The sequence below is a fragment of the Hibiscus syriacus genome, unplaced genomic scaffold (genome assembly GCF_006381635.1).
Source record: "Hibiscus syriacus cultivar Baekdansim isolate YM2019G1 unplaced genomic scaffold, ASM638163v2 tig00111197_pilon, whole genome shotgun sequence".
Classification (NCBI taxonomy): Eukaryota; Viridiplantae; Streptophyta; class Magnoliopsida; order Malvales; family Malvaceae; genus Hibiscus; species Hibiscus syriacus.
This window is the reverse complement of record NW_024063013.1, coordinates 357,742-380,018: the sequence shown is the minus strand read 5'-3', so window position 1 is coordinate 380,018 and position 22,277 is coordinate 357,742. Positions and strand designations below refer to the sequence as shown.

The 22,277-nt window shown below is 35.5% G+C and overlaps 1 protein-coding gene across 1 annotated transcript; it reads right to left on the bottom strand.

Annotated features, from left to right (window-relative positions):
* Nucleotides 1-371: 371 nt before the first annotated feature.
* On the bottom strand, nt 372-3,665 carry LOC120155553. Its single transcript, XM_039167087.1, has 6 exons — nt 3,243-3,665; nt 1,890-2,016; nt 1,251-1,390; nt 1,065-1,127; nt 884-952; nt 372-777 (listed from the first exon to the last, which is right to left on the bottom strand). Exons 1-6 carry the CDS (start codon nt 3,444-3,446, stop codon nt 706-708), a joined length of 675 nt encoding a protein of 224 aa, XP_039023018.1. The 5' UTR covers nt 3,447-3,665; the 3' UTR covers nt 372-705.
* Between the last annotated feature and the right edge of the window lie 18,612 nt (nt 3,666-22,277).

Below are 22,277 nucleotides of genomic sequence, written 5' to 3'. Positions count from 1 at the left end.
TAACTAATACCTAAATCAATAACCAATGGTCCATAAATATCCTTTAAGAGACTGATATTTAGAAAGTTTTGATACTTCAAATTTAACTTGCTATTTCTTGTAATTTTAATTAACAAATAATCCAAATGGACAGTGGCAGGATCCCAAGTTGATACCGATATCTTACAGATTAGGAGTTTAGGACTAAATACAAACCATGAATATGACATCCGATTAAACCTAAAATGGAAACCAAATAAACATGGTGCATTCTGAAAGCAAGAGGGCACCAACCTACCTCTCTGTTAATTATTAGGATTGCTTTTTATCAAATATTAAATTGCATATTCTTTTTTTTTAAATATATAAATATAAGAGGTAGGCAGTGATTCTAAATACAAATATATACATTTAAAGAAATCCACTTCCCCAAGTCAGAAGTACATTCAAGCAAGCTTTAGAAAGGAAGGAAACCCACAGAGGGACTTTTTAGAGGTTCTCGTAGCCAAGGTTTTGGATTATATCTACATTAACTATACCAAAATGGAACTCAACCTGTATAACATACTAACCCTACTAACGAGAGGACCACAAGGATGAACCATCCGCAAATACATATGTTACAGGTAACAGGGAAGAGGAACATTAGGATACCGAGTATCCGTTAGCATTGAGACTTTGGCAACCGAGCTTCAAAGCCGGTCTGATCGTTCGTTCTCCTCCATGTCATTTGCAAACGGTCTTCAATCGCTTTGCAGCCTGAACAAACCCCACGATCACCTGCAGCTCATCCATTTGCTACACCAGCAGAAGGGATTACAACCAGTTAAACAAAGTTGGTGCTGCAACCCAAAATGGCAAAGAAGAAGAAAAAATCGAAGCGGAGCTATCATAGTTAAGTTACCTGAGACACAAAATGCCTCTGAACGACATCAATCAGTTGCTCTTTCGATGGATTGGGAGTGGCATCCACCTAGAAATAGCAAAGCAATGACGTTTAAACTATTTTCTCTTCAGTTATGCACACAGTGAAGGCCGTGCTGGTAATTCTATTTCTATTTAATGTTTCAATTGGAGGAACTTACAAGATTGAAGTGTCGCCAATATCTCCATAGAGCAGCCATCTCAAGTTTGCTGAGGTCAACTTTCTATGGAGGAGAAAAAACCTTAATTAGCAAAAAATATGTCGCTAACATATTTTGCAATACATCAATGTTGGTGACATGTGATACCAAAACTACACAAGGAAAAAAAGTTTTAAAATCATGTACCGTGGTCCCGCGGGGTGTGGAAACAGAACTCTTAGACTGTGAGTCACAAGAAAGAGACCTACTCAAAGTCTTGTGAGATGACCCCGTTGATTTATGCGATCTATGCCTCGATCTGTGGGACTTTTGAGAGTCATCAGATGCTGGGGATTGAGAGATACAACAAGCAGGATTAAGAAAAGAAAAGCACGGTGGGACCGATAAAAAGATAAAGAAATGAAACAATGGAGCTTTTAGAATTAGTGAAAGTTAAAGGTGAAGACACAATGGATCCTATGCACACCAACCTCAACTACTTTTCACCAGATAATTTTATCATCCAAATCACCATATCAAAAGCATTTATCAGAATAGTTAATCAACAACGTTAAAGTACCATTAGAGATCAAGAACCATTAAGCACCATAGCACTCCCCTTCCAAGACATAGCATTTCACCAGAAGAAAAAAAAATTAATGGTACCCCAAAGTCAGCACAAGTAGACATCTTTTTCTACAGATGGAAAATAACCCACACATATATGCCCAAAAAGAACATAGAAACAAGTGAAATTAGACTGGGATGATTATCCTCTCTAGAAGATTGTTTTTTGATCAAATGAGCGTAGGAATTCGACCTTCAAAAAAGAGGAAGAGAGCTCACCCATGTCTGATCCATTGCACTGCATGTTTCCAAATTCAAGGTCATCATCAGCTTCATTACCAGTGGGAGCTTCTATCACACTGAGGGCATTTCTCTGTAGCTTTACTTCTATGCCATTTGTAAGAACCTGTGATTTCATTAGTTGGACAGACAAATATCACCATCAACCACAAAGTATATGGTTAATATAATGCTCCAATAAGTTGGATATTTGGCAAGAAATAATAGGCATGGAAGATAACTGAAAAACACTACTATAATTTTTAACAAATCAATTAAAAAACAAATTTGGCTGACTACCAAACCAAAATAAATTAAAAAATTATTAATTGTGATAGAATAGTCCATTAGACTTAAAATTGTCAATTCTGTATTTCAATCCACTAGCTTACCTAGATTTTTTTTAAATAACAGAAATCCAACACATGTCTACAACTCATATAGCGTAATGAGAAACCTTCGGATTTGTCAAAGTAAATCAACAATGACATTAATTGGAAGGAAAAAAGAACAGAAAAGCTATGAATTAATCCTAGAAAAGCTATGATTTAATCCCAGAAAAGCACAGGAACAGGTGGAAACAGCGGTAGCTGAATCAAAATATGATCGTTTTCAGAAAAGCTATGATTAATCCCAGATTCACAGATAAAATTTACAAAAACTGCAAAGGAGAAAGAACAGAAAAGGGAGGCAACTTCTTTAAGAAAGATCAGAATACAGAATATAAATTATTGGTTTCTTAAACATTCCCAAACCAACTTCAAAGAGATCCCAAGAATACCCAGTTCTTGTAATCGAAAAAAAATCAATACCAATGTAAAGATGAACACTTAATAAATTTAATTTGAAATTTCAAACATCAATGCTTTAGAGAAGATTTTGAACACCGAGTAAAATAAAAAGAAGACTAAACAAACCACACAAAATTAAGATTCATCGTAGAAATGCAAGCTACAACACTTCAAAAATACCAGATCCAGTTACAGAAACTTACATGCACACAAACCCAAATTCAAAACCTCAACTTTGCAACTTGTGCCCAATAATAAAATCATTTCTTTTATTAGTGTATCAAAATTCAACCAAAATCAGACATTCAAAAGCTAAATTTACAGTTTTATTCAAAATAAAATCCTATATTACCGGACATGCAATTGTATTAGATAGAAAATCAATGCAAATATCACAAAAAGGAATCCACATTACCTTAAAAATCAAATTTGATTTTACTTAAAACTTGAAGAAGATGTCCACATTATAAACCAAAAAGAACAAGGAGCAAAACAATTGTCAGAATAAGAGAAAAAACACAAATCCCATTTCAATCAAAACTGAAACATTCAAAAGAATTACCAGCCAATGCCACCCGCCAAGCCCAACAGCCTTCTTGACCACGCCTTGAAGGCCAACGAGAACTGATTTGGTACGGTTATTCCCAGTGACAACCACCTTGGTGTGACGTGGCAACACCGAGAGTTCCTCTTCACTGTTGTCTCCGCAGCTCTGTAACTGTGTGAAACCACCGCCGTTGACGGAACTCTCCATTATCTCCAACATAATTCCCCCCAAACCAACTCAGTGAGTCAAAATCAGGCTAACTCGATGGGAATTCGGAAGCGTTATGGGTCAAAATTGCATTGGATCGGAAGATCATGCATCGATGAATACGTATAGGGTGTTTTCGTAAGCAAAAGAGAGAAATTGAGGAGCAAAATTGGAATTTTGCGGAGAGAAAAAACACAGTTATTGAAAAGCAAAACAATTAAAAAGAAATGAAAACTGTTTTTTTTCCTTAGTGAGGGAAACAACGAAAGAGACTGGTATTTATTTATTGATTGGTGTGGGCTATGAATCCCGACGACTCTAAATGAACCAATAGGAGAATGCCACGTAATCGAGAGAGTGCTTTCTCGTTAATCATGCGCTACAGAGAGAAAGAACGAGTGAGAAAGAAAGGCTTGTTTTACGGCTCGATTCCAATACCACTAGCGGTTTTTTTAAGGTTGTTCACTGTTTTACTACCGGTAAAAAAACCTTAATATAATATTATCTTTTAGCCTAACGTATGAAAATGATACATAAGTTATAATATTATTTTAGTAAGTCAATTATTAAAAGTTATAAAAATAATTTTTTGATTATATAGTGTTATTTTATTAAATTAATAATTATTATTAGTTATAAATTAGTTATTTAATTATTCATATATTTTAAATTTACTATTCTTTATTAGAAAATAACGATCGTCTAAGTTAAATGTTAATATATTAATTAAAATATGATAAAATTATATTTTATAATATCTATTAACATAGTCGTTGTTGTGAAGCATGACATAATATTTCAATAATTGACTCGATAACATAATATAAAACAAATTAATGTCCAACTCAGACCACTACTAATTTTCTAGTGAAAAATGAATAATTTAAAACATATAAATAATCGAAAGATCATTTTAAAATTTCTAATAATTAGGAGATTTAATAAAATAATATCTTATGTTTAAAGGATTAACATTTACTAATTAAAATCATAAATACCGTATAATCGAAGGTCATTTATGTAATTTACTTTTTTATTATTATGTCGTGCTCTTTATTTTATGCTTGTTTAACTAAAATATGTTTGGACTCTTCTTTTGATGTTAATTAATGCATTAAAGTATTGTAAATTTAATGTGAATAATTTTGCAGCGGCCGATGATGAAACTGAAGTAGCTAGCAATAGCATAACGCATTATTAAAGTAAATGACAGGTCTTATTTTATTATTTCCACTTTTTCAGTGAGAATTTTATTTAAGCGGGTTAGTTTAGTAATTTTCTTATTCCCAAGTGAACAAAACCGTGATGCTCTCACGAATCCAGCGGACAACAACTGAGAGGAACGTAACGGAAAACGGAAATTCATAAGGGGGTGGGTCCCGTTAGGCCGGCAAGGCGCTACATGCGGTCGGGGTTGTCTTGTCACCGGTTGTAATGATATTTATTATATACTCCTAAAATACGTTTGGTTCACGAAATAAAAATTTATTAGTGAGAATAAAATATTATCAGAGAATAGGATTATTAGAATGTTGTATTTTGTGTTTGATTAGTTTAGCAGGAATGTAAGATTACCGTATTTGGTTAAAAGAATAAAATATTATTAGAATGTATATTTTACCAAATTATCTTTATTATATATTTTTTAATAAGTTAAAAAATATTTATATATTTTCTTTAAAAAATTTAAATTCATAAAATTTATATAATTTTTTTTACAAAATTAAAAATATAAAAAAGTTTAATGAGATTGTAAATTTTTATTTTAACTCCTAAACTTTATATAAAATTTTAATTATAGATTTTTTTTTGTAAATCTAAAATAGTTTAAAGATAAATTTATAATTTAACCTTCGTAGAATTTTTATTATTAAATGACAGAATAAGAATATTTTTAAAAGAAATTTTTAAGGATATTTTAGTTCAAAACGCTGGTGATCCAACAATACCTAAGGTATTATAAAATACACTATTAGTAATGTAAGATTACCAGGAATGATATTCCCGACCAACCATACGGAGAATGAGGATTCCATTACTATAGGAACCTCACATTCTCCCAACCAAATACACCCGACATTTCTTCTTTTTCCCGCCTCAAAGTATGCAGTGGGGTCAAGATGAAACGTAGTACTAGCAACCTTTAATTCATTTCAAGCTCACATTTTTAGAATAAACGAGATTAACTATGAATTATATTCAACGTTACAAGATTCATGATGTAAACTCGATACAATCATAAACAAACTACGGAGGTTAAGTACAATCCAGAGCCCAATGGGCCAACGTATGGCAATATTGGCATATCTATCATAGGTTAACAAAATTCGAAATCAATTTATTTTTAATTTTGAGTATTGAAGTCCACTTGAATTATTAATTCAATTTTCGAATTCGATTTGAGTTAAAATGTAAAATTTCAAGTTACTTGAAAAATAAAAAAAAATTGATTAAGTATTATGATAGTTTTTCGATTTAGTTCCTGATTTCATTCTTCATTCAATTACTTATTCATTTTTAAGTCTAATTTTACCAAATTTGAACCTCATGTTCAACTAATGTAAAATACATATGTATTTTAAATTATTCTTTTTGATAACAAGTTTTCTATTTTTCAATTTAGTCTCTCAATTTTTCATAATTTTCTTATTTCTTCAATTCATCCTTTACTTTAAGTCCCCTTTTTTTTTTTTACCAAATTTGAACCACTAAAGAATATCTATGCAACTTCGGTTCTTATATACCACTATAGAATACCTATGTAACTTCAGTTCTTATTTTTTTTATTTAATCTCTTAACTTTGCATTTTACTTAATTTGATCTTTTGACTTCAATTGTTTGTAAATTCTTTCTTCTCGTCAATTCATTGACTCCTTTATACTCTATCAATATTTTACCCTCAAAATATTTTCTTTAAAATATAATATTGTGAATGTATTTTATAATTTTAGATTATACTTGATATATTAAATAACATTATAATGTGAAAAGAATATGAAATATATATAGTATATGGTTAGAGAAAGTTGAAAAATTAGAACTAATACTTACTATAACATTATAAATAATTATAATAAAATTAGCATTGAAACTCGAATAACTCTACTCGAATTTCTTAATTTTAACTCGGTTAAAAATATTTAAGTTAAATTCGAGTTGTAAAATATAACTAGTCAACTCGAATAATTCAAAAAATTTGACTCGACTCAATCGAATACTCACCCTTAATATCTATAAATAAAACTGACTCTAAAATTCGAGTGTGCATACAGCAGTGTCGGCTAAATGGATACCCAAAATGAAGAGGTAACAGGACAAGATTGACGAGTCTGCACATGATGGCCTGTGCGTCTCCCTCAATCCCAACCTCAAGAAATGCCTTCAAAGAATGGAGCTTCAACTGATTGGAACCCTGTTAGTCTATGTTCATGGCCACCTACAGCTAAGCCATGGTGGTCTCTGCTCACAACACCAACAACAACAGTCTTGGTCTCCGTCATCCATGCACCATCTACATTGATTTTAAAGAAACGGTCGCTTCCAGAAAATCCTCATCGGTTTTTTGTCCACCGCATGCAACATTTAGGTCGGACAACAGGAGCAATGAATTGCTGTGTACAATCCTGACATTTTGAAGAGTATCTCCATGTATTTGTGTTTCATAGGTTCCAAAGCAATGCAAACAATTGAGCAAACTAGTCCTTGTTCACAAAGTCTATCAAACTATTCAGCCAATGACGAGATCGTATTCTCATGTCCTGAAAAGAGCAAATTCTAAGCACCTGGTTCTGTGGTTGCTGGATTGCTTCATTGTATTCCCTGCTTGGACCACTTCGACTTAGGGTTAAAGTGAGGGTAGTCATGATGCTAATTGGTACATATGCTTACGAAAAATCAAGAAAAAAGCATTGAAACTTCCACGATAAGCCTTTGGGGACTACTTTCAATGCAGAATTTCCCGAAGAATTTCAATTGGAAATCTGTTATCAAAGCGGGTAAGGCGTAAGAACATTCCCTTGGAAGGGGAACAAGAACTGAAAATGGTTGCTAATACCCCGTAGGCTGAGGAGAAAAAGAGGAATCCGTTAGAGGAGAAAACACTTGAAAGAAAAATTTTTGAGAAGATGCCCTTGAATTAATGGTGCGTAAAAATTCTCATCTGATCGATTCTATCTAAAAATTTATATATGACATGTATATTTTTAATTTTTGATAATTTAGTTAAGAAATTTGAGAAAAAAAAAAGCATAAAATTGAATTGGACAAGAATCGACTAAATTTCAATTTCTTATCTGGAAATTTTAAAAAATAGACCTTTAAAGTTTAGATAACCTTAAGCCGAATAAGTTACTAGCCTACTAAGGCTCTAGCCAAAAGAAAAATATATATTTGATTATTTATTATCTATGAATAATTATATATATATATAATAGTAGTTGAATTAAAAATATTACATAAACTTACAAAAGTATAAAATTTAAGTCTATTTTTTTTATCAAATTAAATTTTATATTTAAATTTAAATATCTAATTTGAAAATTTAAATATCCAAAATATCAAATGTTCTATTTTTTTCAAATCAGATATGGATCACAATTTTAATGATCTAAAATTTTGAATATTTTAGATATGATAATATCTAATAAAAAATACACATTCTTATTTAGAACTCCAACATTTATCTAACCAATTTGGACCTTAATCGTATTTGATATTAAGCTTTCTCCCGTCGATTCAAAAAGATTTAGACAAGAAATAAGAGATTTAGATATCGCATTGCTAATTATCCTCACCACATTCAATTAAAAGGAACTTCAATGACGATTAGTTTTAAGCTATTCCTCACGATTTTACTTTCGCATCTTATTACTAGAAAACTTAAAAGGTAATACATATGACTAAAAGTCTAAAAACAATATTCACCACTTAGGAAAAGCACTAGTCGATGCATTGAAATTTTTGCATCTATGGGAATGAAAACCTGATGAACTTTATGAGCATCCCACTCAAGAACACCTTAGACCATGAATTCTCCTCACACAATTAGGTTCTTCTTCTGCAAGAATCCGATACGCTCTCATAATTTGGTTTAATACACTAGTTAGTGTTTAAACTATAACTCAAAATGCGATTTAACTTCTAAAGAATTTTTTTCTAACAATAGATGTCTAACGTTTTATCCGTTACAATTTTAAGTGCCTACCGTTATATTTTATATATATATTTAAATTTTTTATAATAAAAATCTTATTTAAAAAAATAAAAACCTTATTTTATTTATAAAAAACATTTTTTTAAATTACAAAATAACCCAAAAACTCTAAAATCTATAATTTCAAATTCATTTACAAGTGCCGCCATTCATGTTCGATCATCTCAGGCCACCATCTTCTTTGCCAAAAGTCCACCTACCTATCGATGCCACCCATTGACCGGTAATTACCTTTGTCATTACCTAAAATCCATAAATCCCTAAGTACCTTTACCATCCTCCCTTTTTTGTTCTTTGATGTGGAAGGGAGAAAGGGTGAGAGGCGGGTTGAGATTTTTTTTAAAAAAAAAGTTTATTAATAATATATTTATTTTTTTTTTAAAATAAAAAATTCAAAAAAATTGAAATTGTATATGCACGACACGTGTCAGAAAATTTAACGGTTTTTACAATTCAGGTTCCTAAAATTGTAGTGTTAGAAATATTAGACACCTATTGTTAGAAAAAAAATCTTTAGACACTAAATGATATTTTTGAGGTATATTTTAGGCACTAAAAAGTATATAAACCTTAAAATTTCTGTAATTATATATAATTAAACATTTTTAACTTAAAACCTTTTATTTATATTTATATTATAACATCTTAATTTCAAAGAGTAATACTCAGTCATACCATGAAGCTATGGGAAAGAGTAATAGAGGCTAGGTTGAGACAAATTACTAGGGTTTCGAAAAACCAATTTGGTTTTATGCCCGGCAGGTCTACTACGGAGGCGATTCATCTACTTCGACGGCTTATGGAGAAATATGGGGAAAAAATAGAGATCTTCACATGGCATTCATTGACCTTGAGAAGGCGTATGATAGTGTTCCCCGTGATACGATCTGGAAGACATTGGAAACGAGACGGATCCCAAATTCTTATATCCGAGCGATTCGTGATATGTACTGTAGATCTACTATATACGTCAGGACTACAGTTGGCGACACCGAGGCTTTCCCGGTGGAAATCGGACTCCACCAGGGGTCATCTCTAAGCCCTTACATCTTCGCCTTGATTATGGACGACATCTATTATGCGACACCAGACGGTGTTCCATGGTGTATGCTTTTCTCTGATGACATTATCCTAGTTGCTGAAACAAAAACTGAGCTGAATAGTAGACTGACGACCTGGAAGACAGCTTTGGAAGAAAAAGGTCTAAGGATCAATATGGAAAAGATAAAGTATTTATGTACAAACTTCAGTGGGAACCAAAACAAGGAAGATGTAGAAGTATGCATAGAAGGACACGTTCTCCCCTCAAAGGATTATTTCAAGTACCTAGGGTCTATGATTCATAAAGATGGGGGTGTAGATGATGACGTTACATACCGTATTAAGGCGGGATGGCTAAAGTGGAGGGCTACTACTGGAGTTTTGTGTGACAAGAAGGTGCCTCTAAAACTTAAGGGAAAAATTTATAGAATGGAAATAAGACCAACGATGTTGTATGGATCAGAATGTTGGGAAATTAAGAAGGATCACGTAAGGAGGATGGAGGCCGCAGAAAAAGAATGCTTCGATGGACATGTGGTCGGACTCTATGGGATATGACACCAAACTCTGCAATTAGGATGTCCTTGGGGGTGGTGCCTGTATCCGAAAAATTGAGGGAATGAAGACTTCGGTGGTTTGGGCATGTCCTTAGGCGATAACTGTCGGATGTGGTCAGGAGGGTAGAGTCGATTACAGCTGACGGTGTCAGAAGGAGAGGACGACCGATGAGGAAGTGGATAGACTGCTTGAAATCTGATTTGAAGGATTTAGCCCTTACCGAGGACATGACCTCTGATAGGAAATTATGGAGACTTAAGACCAGGATAGCCGAGTAGTGTGGGTCACAACCATATGATGTAGCATCTCTGTCTTCTTTTTAATGCCTTTGTAGTAATTTCCATGATTTCTATTTATAGTTTCTGTCTTTGGAATCTATGAAGGCTTAGAACTAGGGTAGCGATTTAGTGTTGTCTTATTTTAGGTTTTAATCCATTTGATTTTTATTCCTTCTCGTAGCTTGCTATCGATGACTTTTGTGTATCCTTCTCTTCATGTTTTCTCTTTTTAAATTTAGTCGGGTCTTACGTTTTCTGTCTATATGGAGAGATTTGTTTTTTCGCAGGGATTTATTTGCAGGGAATACTTCCCATTACACTCGCACATATGAAGACTGTTCAACTATGTATTTATTTATTTATACATGCATTGTATTTTATCTTTATTTTTAATTTTCTAATTGTTGGAGGTCTTCCACGGAAGCTGTTCTCAACCTGGAGTTGGGGGCAGTCTACTACCCTACCTCCCCCTTATCCCATTACATATGGGAATAGGGTTTTTTTGTTGTTGTTGTTGTTAATTTCAAAGATTTTAGGACATATGTTTTTAAATATTTATATGTTTTATTATAATTTTCATAATGTAACACATGTTTTCGTTTGGGTTAACAATCATATAATTTAAATCATTTGTTTATTTAATTTTTTGTTCGATTATTTGTTCTTAATTTCAAATATTTGTTAAGATTAATTAATAGATATTTTTACATTAAATAAATTAGATTTTGTTAATTAGGGTGTATATATTAATGGTAATTATTTAATATAAGATATATATATATATATCCATAAATTGTATCTAACTCAAAATCATGGGTAGAATAATTACACTCATTAGGTTTAACTGACGAGATGCATAAGCCACTACCTTGCCTTCTGCATCAAGACACATTCGTGACCATTCAACGATGCGTCACTGAAAATTGTGAATCTTTATGTAACTCTGGTTGGGTAAGAACTGGGGCTAGGTTAAGATGGTGTTTAAATGTTTGGAACTCTTCTGTCGTTTCTTATCTTATACAAAGAAACTCCTTTATAAAGCAACTTGGTCAGCGGGGCATCTATCATCGAAAAACCCTAAGCAAATCGATTATAGTGGCAGACTAAACCTAGAAAACTACGCACCCCTGACACAATCTTAGGCTCCCACACGATTATAGCTTGAATCTTTTAAGGGTCAAATCTGATGTCGTTTACTAATACGACATAACCCAATAATGCTTCTTCTTATAGTGAAAACTCACACTTCCCAAACTTGGCATGCAATTATCGGTCTTAGAGTATCTGAATAACGATGAGAATATTCTGATCATGCTCTTCCTCTTATCAAGAGTACACAAGGATTCCATTTATAAACATCACTAGGAATTGATCTAGGTAAGGGTGAAAGACTCAATTCATTAAGTCCATGAATGTCGTCGGGGCGTTGGTGAGTTCAAACGACATTACTAGGAACTCATAATGATCATATCTCATTCTAGAGTTGTCTTTGCTACATCCATGTTCTTCACCTTTAAATGATAATAATTGAACCTTAATAGATTTTTTATAACACACATGTTCCTCTAAGCTGATTGAAGAGGTTGCTATCCTCGGAGTGGGTAACAATTTTTATGGTTAACTTGTTTAACTGTCTATAGTCGATGTATAGCCTCATTGACCCATCATTCTTCTTAAAAAATAAGATTGAAGCTCCCCGTGGTGAAATGCTCGGTCGAATAAAACCCTTCTCCAGCAGCTCCTGAATCTTAGCCTTTCACTCCTTAAATTCTATCAATGCCATGAGATAGGGGGCAATGGGCACCATAATTGAGCCTGACATTACGTCGATGCTAAATTCTAATTCACGATCAGGTAGTAAACCCGACAACTCCTTTGGGAACACATCGGGAATATCTCGTACTGCTCGGATCTCCTCGGGTGTTGGAATTGAGATTCAGGTATTGGCCACGTAAGCCAAGAAGGCCTCACATACCTGGTCGATCATCTCTGGGGTTTTTGTCCGACACTATCCTTGACCAACCTGATTTCTCGTTAGTCATAACTAACTTGGTGGTATCATTTATCCTGAGCTTAAGATGTCTCACTTTGCATTTCAAACTAGTTTTATGTTCGAACAACTAATCCATGCCTAGGATCATATCAAACTCTTGAAAGGGTAAATCTATTAAGTCCGATAAAAAGGTCCGACCTTGGATTTCTACTAGGCATTGTCTGTGGATTTTGTCTACAAGAATATCTAGACCTAGAGGGTTCGATACTCAAACTTTTTCCTCTATGTCTTCTTTTGGAATTTCAATTTCTTGAAATAGATTGGAGCAAATATAATAGTGGGCAGAACCAGGATCTATTAAAGCTATAACTTTGATGGAAAACACTATGAAAGTACTTGAGATTACATCAACTACATCGTACTCATCGCGGACTCTCATCGTATACTGTCTGGAAGCTACCCTAGGCTCTGCACCGACCTCTGATATGGTTGTCCCTTTGTTATATTGCATGTAGGTGGTACAATCACCCCTCGTTTCCCCTCAGTCTCTCTGTACAGATGGTGTGAATCTCTATGTAGCTATTGAAGTCACTCCCTGAGCCCCCGAAAAATCATGAGCAAAGTGACTCAAGGAACTGTAACTGTAACAACCCCTAAATCCCTACTAACATGTCCACGGGTGTCTCCTCCCGCACTAAGCACAAGCAGGGTTAGTGAAGCCTCTGGTCGACCCGCTAGCACCAATTCTCGAATCCAATGTCAAGGGTCTCCTCCGAGACTCAGATCTACCTTTTCGATCTGAATTTTGGCTAGTCTTCCTCAAATGAGCAGCTGGGGGTCTCCATGATCCCTAACTTTCCTGGCCTTTTTTCCAAGGTTTGAGATAATCTCACTGGCTTTGTAGTCCTCTAGATTATCCTATCACCTCACTCGACTGTTGAGCCCTCCTGCTCAGAACCCTCTCTATTATCTTCGTCTTATACGATAACTGGGCAAATACCTATGTAGGGTCGGTTATAAGGTAGGAAAGAATGTCGAGGCGTAAGCCCTCCTTAGACTTATGACAGTGGTACTCCTCTATCATCGATGCGTAGTCTCATTGACCCATCATTCTTCTTAAAAAATAAGATTGATGCTCTCTACAGTGAAATACTCGATCGGATAAAACCCTTCTCTACAGTCCTTGAATCATAACCTTTGATTCCTTTATTTTTGTCTGTATCATACAATAGGGAACAAAAGACACGGAGTTGAGTCTGGCAGTACCTTGATGCCAAATTCTAATTCACGATCAGGTAGTAAACCCATAAATCTATTGGGAACACATTGGGAAAATCTCTTACTACTCAGATCTCTTCGGGTGTTGGAATTGAGATTCGGGTATCGACCACATAAGCCAAGAAGGCCTCACATCCATGGTTGATCATCCTCCAGACGTTTTTAGCCAACACTATCCTTGACCAACCTAATTTCTCGTTAGTCATCACTAACTTGGTACCATCATATGCCCTGAGCTTGAGTTGTCTTGCTTTGTATTTTAAAATAGTGTTATATTCAGACAACAAATCCATGCCTAGGATCATGTCAAAATATCAAAATGGTAAATCCATTAAGTCCGCTAAAAAGGTTCGACCTTGGATTTCTACTAGGCATCGTCTGTGGATTTTGTCTACAATAACTTCTAGACCTAAAGGGCTCGATACTTGAACTCCTACATCTAAGTCTTCTGCTGGGATTTATATTTCTTGAACTAGATTGGGGTAGATGTAGTAGTAGGTGGAACCTAAATGTATTAAAGCTATAACTTGGATGGAAAACACTGTCAAAGTACTTAAGATCACATCAATTGCATCGCACTCTTCGTGGGCTCTCACCCGTACTGTCTACATGCTACCCTATGCTTTGAACCGACAACTGATCTGGTTATCCCTTTGATCTACTGCCTAGAGGTAATACTACCACCCCTCGTTAGCCCTCGTCCTCTCTGCACATACAGTGTGAGTCTCTGAGTAGATATAGGAGACACTCCCTAAACCCTTGACAATCACGAGAAAAGTGACCCAATAAGCCATAACTGTAGCAACCCCCAAATCCCTGTTGGCATATCCCCGAGTGTCTCCTCTTGCATTGAGCACAAACAGGTGAGTGAAGTCTCTGGTTGACCCATTGGCACTAGTTCTTGAATTTAGTGTTAAGGGTCTCCTTCAAGACTCAGATCTACCTCTTCAATATGAGCTTTGACTAGTCATTCTCAACTGAGCTGCTGGGGACTCTATGATCCCTAACTATCCCTGGTATTCTTGGCCAAGGTCTGAGATGATCTCGTTGACTCTGTAGTCCTCCCAGATTGTCCACCACCTCACTCGACTACTGGGCCCTCATGCTCAGAGCCCACTCTACGATCTTCGTCTGATACAATAATTGTTCAAAGACCCGGGTAAGGTTAACTACAAGGTAGGAAAGAATGTCGAGGCATAGGCCCTCTCTGAACGTAAGATAGTGGTGCTCCTCTATTGACACCAACTATAGGGTGTATCCACTCAACCTGAGGAACTCTCTCTCATACTCTATCACTATACACTCTTCCTGGGGTAGGTATAAGAACTGCTCCCTCAAGTCATCAATGTGAGCCTCACCAATGTATTTCGGCCTGAACTTTGATAGGAACATCTCTCATGTCGGCTTCTCTGGCTGTAATGCCAGCTCTATGGTCTCCTACCAATCAATTGTATCACCCTTCAACAGGGCGGTGATAAAATAAAGTCTACCCTCAAGGATAAAATGTATCTGTCTGAGGGAGCGAAGGGTCTCTTTGAGCCACTATTCAGCTGTTATGGGATCATCATCCTATGTAGCGAAGAAGCCACTGGTCATGTATTAACAGAGCCCTTCTATTAGAGACTCTTGGGAAACTATCACTGGTTGAACTGAAGGTACTGGTAGGGTAGGTGGTCAGTTGATGTACTGGGCAGAGACCTAGATATCTACCTAAGTACGGAGGTGAGGTCCCGTAAAAAAGTCACCTCCTCAGCCCCCGCGTCTAACATAGTATTCTGCTGATCCTAGTATGGGACGAACGCATCCTCGGAATCGGCTACTACAGATGCATTAATTTTAACTCTACCATCCTAACTATAGGTTGGGTCATCTGTCATATGAAATTTGAAAGAAATGGTCTCATTATCTTTATTACAGTCTTTATAGTACACTTGGCATATCTAATGAGATGCACAAGTATAGATCTTGACTGACTATAACCCATGGGGTTCTAGAACCAACTAATCCCAACTCTGGCACCACTAAATGTAACACCCTAATCCAGTCTGACCTGAAGATCATCAGATCTCAATGTCACATGGGACCACCTAAGTGGATAACCCAAAATGTATCTTTTAAATTAACTAACTTTAAAACATATGATAAAAATCCATCCATGGAAAACAAAATAAAACACAATAATATCATTTATAAATACGTGGAGCTCACAAATACCAAAAATTGCACAATATCCATCTTAAATCAAATGAGTTTTAACTGAATACAAAAAGGTCCATAAATAGTACATGCCCTTTATGAATAACTTAAGACATACTCTGAAATGCTCTGACTAATATGATCTACTAAACTAGAATGTCTAGCAATAATAACTCCTCATGAATGACCTCTTAAGAACCTACACACGGAAACACATTTGGAACGCTGAGCTTACAAGCTTAGTGCATCACTAATAATTGTATTATACTATATGCATTCACTAAATACGCTAACTAGTGGCAAAAATATAAAGTCATGAGAGGTACTGATCTACTTTATTATGGCGGGCATCATGGTGCAATTGAGGGATCTGCATCTCGGAGCTCACAAACCCCTCTAGCATGCCAAAATACTCTTGGGTACTCTGGAGTGAGATTATAACAACATAAAAAATGTACACCTAGCCAAGATACTTCATCGAGCCTTGGGGAATCTAGGCCCAGTTGGCGGTTAAGTGCCTTGACACTGACTGGGATATCCAACTGATTGTCGTATTTAGCTAAAGTAACACAGGTGTCATGACTGTGTACCGATCATCATTCAAGGCTAGTTTTTAAGTCATCCTAGTTGTTATTGTTTCTAGTTATTCTGAGTTAATTACTGTTATCACTTCTAGTTTTATTTCATGCATTCTGATATAAACGGGACCCCTCAAATCTACACTTTTAAACTATTGGGTTCTCTACCCAAAACTATCCTTGGGTACTGATACTAAGCCCTTCAGTATCAATACTAACCCTAGGTATCGATACTGGTACATGGGTATTGATATTACTGATAGATTTTAGGCTGGGAAAGTGGGTTAGTATCAATACCCTGGATGGAGTATCGATACTCTTGGTTTATGGTATCGATATTTTTCTGAGTATCAATATGAATTTTTGCTTCTATGTTTTAGGAAATAGCTGAGTATATATTATTATGGAGAGTATCGTACATGTATTGATATTGCATGAGTATCAGTACCAAATTTGGCTTCGATGTTCTGAAAAATACCTAGATATCAATACTTCTATGAGAGTATCGATACCCTACCCCTTGTATCGGTACCCTATGAAGAAGTACCGATATTGCCATTACAATTTCTCTTTTTTTTACTCTGGCTGAAGAATAGTTTCGATATTGTTTTTTTAGTATATATACTCATGCCTAGAAACTCCCTGTTTTGGGCACGAAAAATATCAACTCTCTACCTAAAACGTCATACTGAGGGTCCCAAATGTTATTATTGTCTTATGTATGAATATAGGGTGTCATAAAGAGTCTATAAACATGATAGAAAACACCACTTTCTAAATTCTACCACGAAGATGTTCCATAACTTATGCAACCTACCAAACACATCTTAATGACCTACACGTGGTAGAGTTGAGTTAGAAGTGAGTTACCTGATGTCCTAAGCTACTGAGAACTCCCCAAAAGCTCAACAAAGCACTAGCTTCTCATTTCTCTTGGCTTGAGAGGTTTCTACAACTACTTTCACTAAACAAAAATTAAGCATATATGCTACTAATGTTGTTGGGAAGCTTAGGAAGGAATTTAGAGTGTCTCTTAAAGCTTAAAATCTCTAAAAATGAGCTGGTTTTCTACGATTTTCTAAAACCCCCCACAAAACCCATATTTTAGCTTGCTTCACCAAAACTAACAAATGAGAGCTTGAATTGAAGCTTAAGAGGATAAAATTAAGGTTTCTACCTTGGTGTTACTGGACAAGGCTTAAAATGGAATAAAGCTCCTACATTTCTTAAGATGCTATAGGAGAGAGTTTTTGGATTGATGAAGAAAAGACAAAAGAAATGGTGAAAATGAGATATGAAGGTGGAGTTTTCAGTTGTGAAGTCATCAAGTTTTAATGGATTTCAACCTTTGAAATCTTGAATGGTATAACCATAATTTTGGTCACTCTAATTTTATCATTATTTTAAAACTCTTATTTTTAACACATGTTGGGCCAAACCAAGCCCAAACCCAAAGCTAATTTGGTCCAAACTTCTTCATGAGGCTGAAGGATTTATTTAAGCCCATTTAGGTTAACCCGAAACTCTTAATCTAGAATTCGAGGCCTTACAACTCTCCCCTCCTAGAACAAAATTTCGTCCTCAAAATTTACCTGTATAGAAAAGGTAAAGATACTGAAGTTGCATGTCCTCATCGGTTTCCCAAGTCATTTCCTCGACAGCATAGTTCTTCCATAGTACTTTTACTAAAGGAATATTCTTGTTCCTTAACTCCTTAACCTATCTGGTTAAGATTCAGATCGACTCCTCCTCATAGGTCATGTCCTAACTAACCTCTACTTGCTCTAGAAGGATGATATGAGAATGATCAGAACGGTATCTCCTGAGTATGGATACATATAACACATTTTGTATGGGCTCCAACTCTGGTGGTAAGGCTAACCGGTAAGCAACTGGTCCAACCCTCTCTGAGTACATCGTATGGCCATATGATGCACGGGATCAAATTTCCTTTACGATCAAAACAAAACACTTTTTTCTCGAAGAAACCTTGATGAAGACTTTATCCCCAATTGAGAACTCTATAACCTTACGTTTCATATCTGCATAGGATCTCTATCTATCTGAGGCTCTCTTCAACCTGCTCTAAATCAACTGAACATTCTTTTCAATTTCTCTGATCAAGTCTGGACCCACTATTTTACCCTTATTGAGCTCTGTCTAACAAAGAAGGGTTCTACACTTGCGTCCATACAAGGCATCATACAAATCCATCTGAATCATTGACTGAAAATTATTGTTGTACGCGAACTCTACTAAAGTCAAGTGGTTATCCCAACTTCCATCGAAGTCTATAATGGCGCACCTAGGAATGTTCTCTAATATCTGAATGATATGCTTTGACTAGTCGTTTGTCTGAGGTCAGAAAACAGTACTGAAATTTAGTTTGGTGCCTAGGGATTCATGAAGGGCTTTCTAGAAGTAAGAACTGAATTAAGGATCTCAATCTAATATGATGGAAACCAGTACAATGTGCAACCTCACTATCTCACGAATGTGCAACTGAACTAACCTTTCTAAGGCATAATTTATCCTAACTGGGAGAAAATAGACTGATTTGGTTAAAAGGTTGACTATAACCCAAATTGTGTCATGTATATACCTGGTTATGGGTAGCCCTGTCATGAAGTCCATGGTCACTCTATCCCATTTCCAATGAGGAATATGAATGGGCTGAAGTAAACCTGAGGGAACCTAGTATTTCGCATTAACCTACTGACACACTAAACTCCTAAATACAAACTTTGACACTTTCCTTTTCATACCCGATCACCAGAACAACTGTCAAAGCTTCTGGTACATCTTATTACTATCTAGGTAAACTGATAGTAGACTGAAATGTGCCTCATGAAGTATCTTACTACATAATTGGACATCTGTGGGTACTCATAATCGCCCTCTAAAGTATAATGCATCATCCTCAATAACTCAAAACTCGAGTCCTCACCTTGGCAAACTGCTCAACCCGTGTTTTAAATCGATCATCTGAACTCTGTAGCCTGTTGGTCTCACCAACTAACTCTGGTTTGACTCAAAACTCATTAATAACCCACATCACTAGATAAGCTCAACCGTGCAAGGAGTACTCGTAACTCTAACATCGACTTCCTACTCAATGCATCTGCTATAATATTTACCTTTCCTAGATTGTAATCTATCACCAAGTCGTAATCCTTGAGTAACTACACCCACCTACGTTGTCTCAAGTTCAACTCCTTCTGAGTGAATTGATACTTAAGATTCTTTTGATCTGTCTAAGGCCTGATACGATAATTGGGAAAATACCAGTATGGTCGGCTATAAGGTAAGAAAGAATGTTGAGGCGTAGGCCCTCTATGGACCTATGACACTGGTGCTTCTCTATCGACACCAACTCTGGGGTGTATCTACTCAGCCTGAGGAACTCTCTCTCATACTCTAACTCTATATGCACTCCTTGGGCTAGGTGTAATAACTCCTTAGAATCGACTACTAGAGAGACATAGCTCTCAACCCTACTTTTTTTACTATTGGTTGGGTCATCTGCCATATGAAATTAGGAAAAAATAGGGTCATTATCGTCATTCTATTATTTAAAGTACTATTGACATATCTAGCGATATACAGAAGTACAGATACTGATTGACTCTAACCCATGGGTCCTAGAACCAACTAATCCTGACTCTGATACCCCTAAATATAACACCCTAATTCAGTCCAACCCGAAGATCACATGATCATGATGTCACACGTGACCACTTAGGTGGCTAACCCAAAATTTTCTTTTAAATTAACTAACTTAAAGCATCTGATAAAAATCCATCCATGGAAAAAATAAAACAAAATAATATCGTTTACAAATACAAGGAGCTCCCGAATACCAAAATCACATAATACCGAATTTAAATCAAAAGAGTTACGACTGAACAAAAAGGTCTATAAATAGTATATGCCATCTATGAATAACTCAAAACATACTCTGAAATGCTCTGACTAAAATGATCTGTTGCACTAGAATGTCTGGTGACGATAACTATCCCGAAAAACCTCATAAGAACCAGTGCACGAAACACATTCCAACGATGAGCTTACAAGATCAACGCCTCATTAATAATTGTACTATATTACATGCATTCAGTAAATACGCTAGTTAGTGGAATGGGTATAAAATCATGAGACAAACTAATCTACTATATTGAGGCATACATCATGGTACGACTGAGGGTTCTGCATCTGGAGCTCACACACCCCTCTAGCCTTCCGAAATACACGTGGGTTCTCTGGGGTGAGATCCGAAACTGCATCAAAAATGTACAACCAACCAATTTACTTTGTTGAGTCTTGAGGCATATACGTCCAGTTCATGATTAAGTGCCTTGGCACTGACTGGGATATCCAACTGACTTTCATATTTTACTAAAGTAACTCGGGTGTCCTGACTATGTTCTGAGCATCATACAAGGCTATTTTGATGTCATTCTAGTTGTTATAGTTTCTAAATGTTCTGAGTTAATTACTATTATCACATATAGTTTTATATCATGTATTCTGATATACACGGGACTCATCAAATCTACTCTTTTAAACTCTTAAGTTCTCAACCCAAAACTATGCTTGGGTACTGATACTAATCCCTTCAGTACTAACCCTTGGGAATCGATACTGATACCTAGGTATCGATATTACTGACTGATTTTAGGTTGGAAAAGTGGGTTAGTATCGATACCCTAGATGGAGTATCGATACTTCTGGTTTGTGGTATTGATACTTGTCTGAGTATCGATACTAATTTTTTCTTTGATTTTTTGTTAAATAATTGAGTATTGATACTCCTATGAAGAGTTTCATACAGTATCGATACTGCCTGAGTATCGGTACAATTTTTTCTTCAATGTTCAGAAAATACCCAAGTATTGGTACTTCTATGAGGAGTATTGATAACCTACCCCTAGTATCAGTACCCTATGAAGAAGTACCAAAACTCTTTTACAATTTCCCTCGTTTTACTTTTTCTGAAGAACAATATCGATATTGTTTTTCAGTATCGATACTTGTCCCCAAAAATACCCTATTTTAGGCACAAAAAACCAACTTTTGACCTAAAATATAATAATGAGGGTCTAAACTGTTATTAATGTCTTATGTATGAATATAGGGGTCATAAAGAGTCTATAAACATGTTGGAAAAATTCATTTCTGAATTCTAACATGAAAATGTTTCATAACTCATTCAACCTACCAAACACATATTAATCACCTACATGTGGTAGAGTTGAGTTAGAAGTGAGTTACCTGATGTCCTAAGCTGCTGAGAACTCCCCTAAAGCTCAACTAAGCACTAGCTCCTCCTTTCCCTTGGCTTGAGAGGTTTCTCCAACTTCTTGCACTAAACAAGAATTAAGCATAGATGTTACTAATGTTGTTGGGAAGTTAGTAAGGAATTTAAAGTTTCTCATAATGATTTAAATTCTCCAAAAACGATATGGTTTTATGGTTTCTAAACCCCCACTAATCCCACATTTTGGCTTGCTTCATTAAAACTTATAAATGGGATATTAAGAGGAGAAAATTAAGGTTCTATCTTGGTGTTGCTGGATAAGGCTTGAAATGGAATAAAGCTATTACCTTCCTTAAGATACCATGGATGAAGAAGAAGAAGAAGAAATAAATTGTGAAAATGAGATATGATGGGGAAGTTTTCAGACGTGAAGTCGTCAAGTTTTAATGAA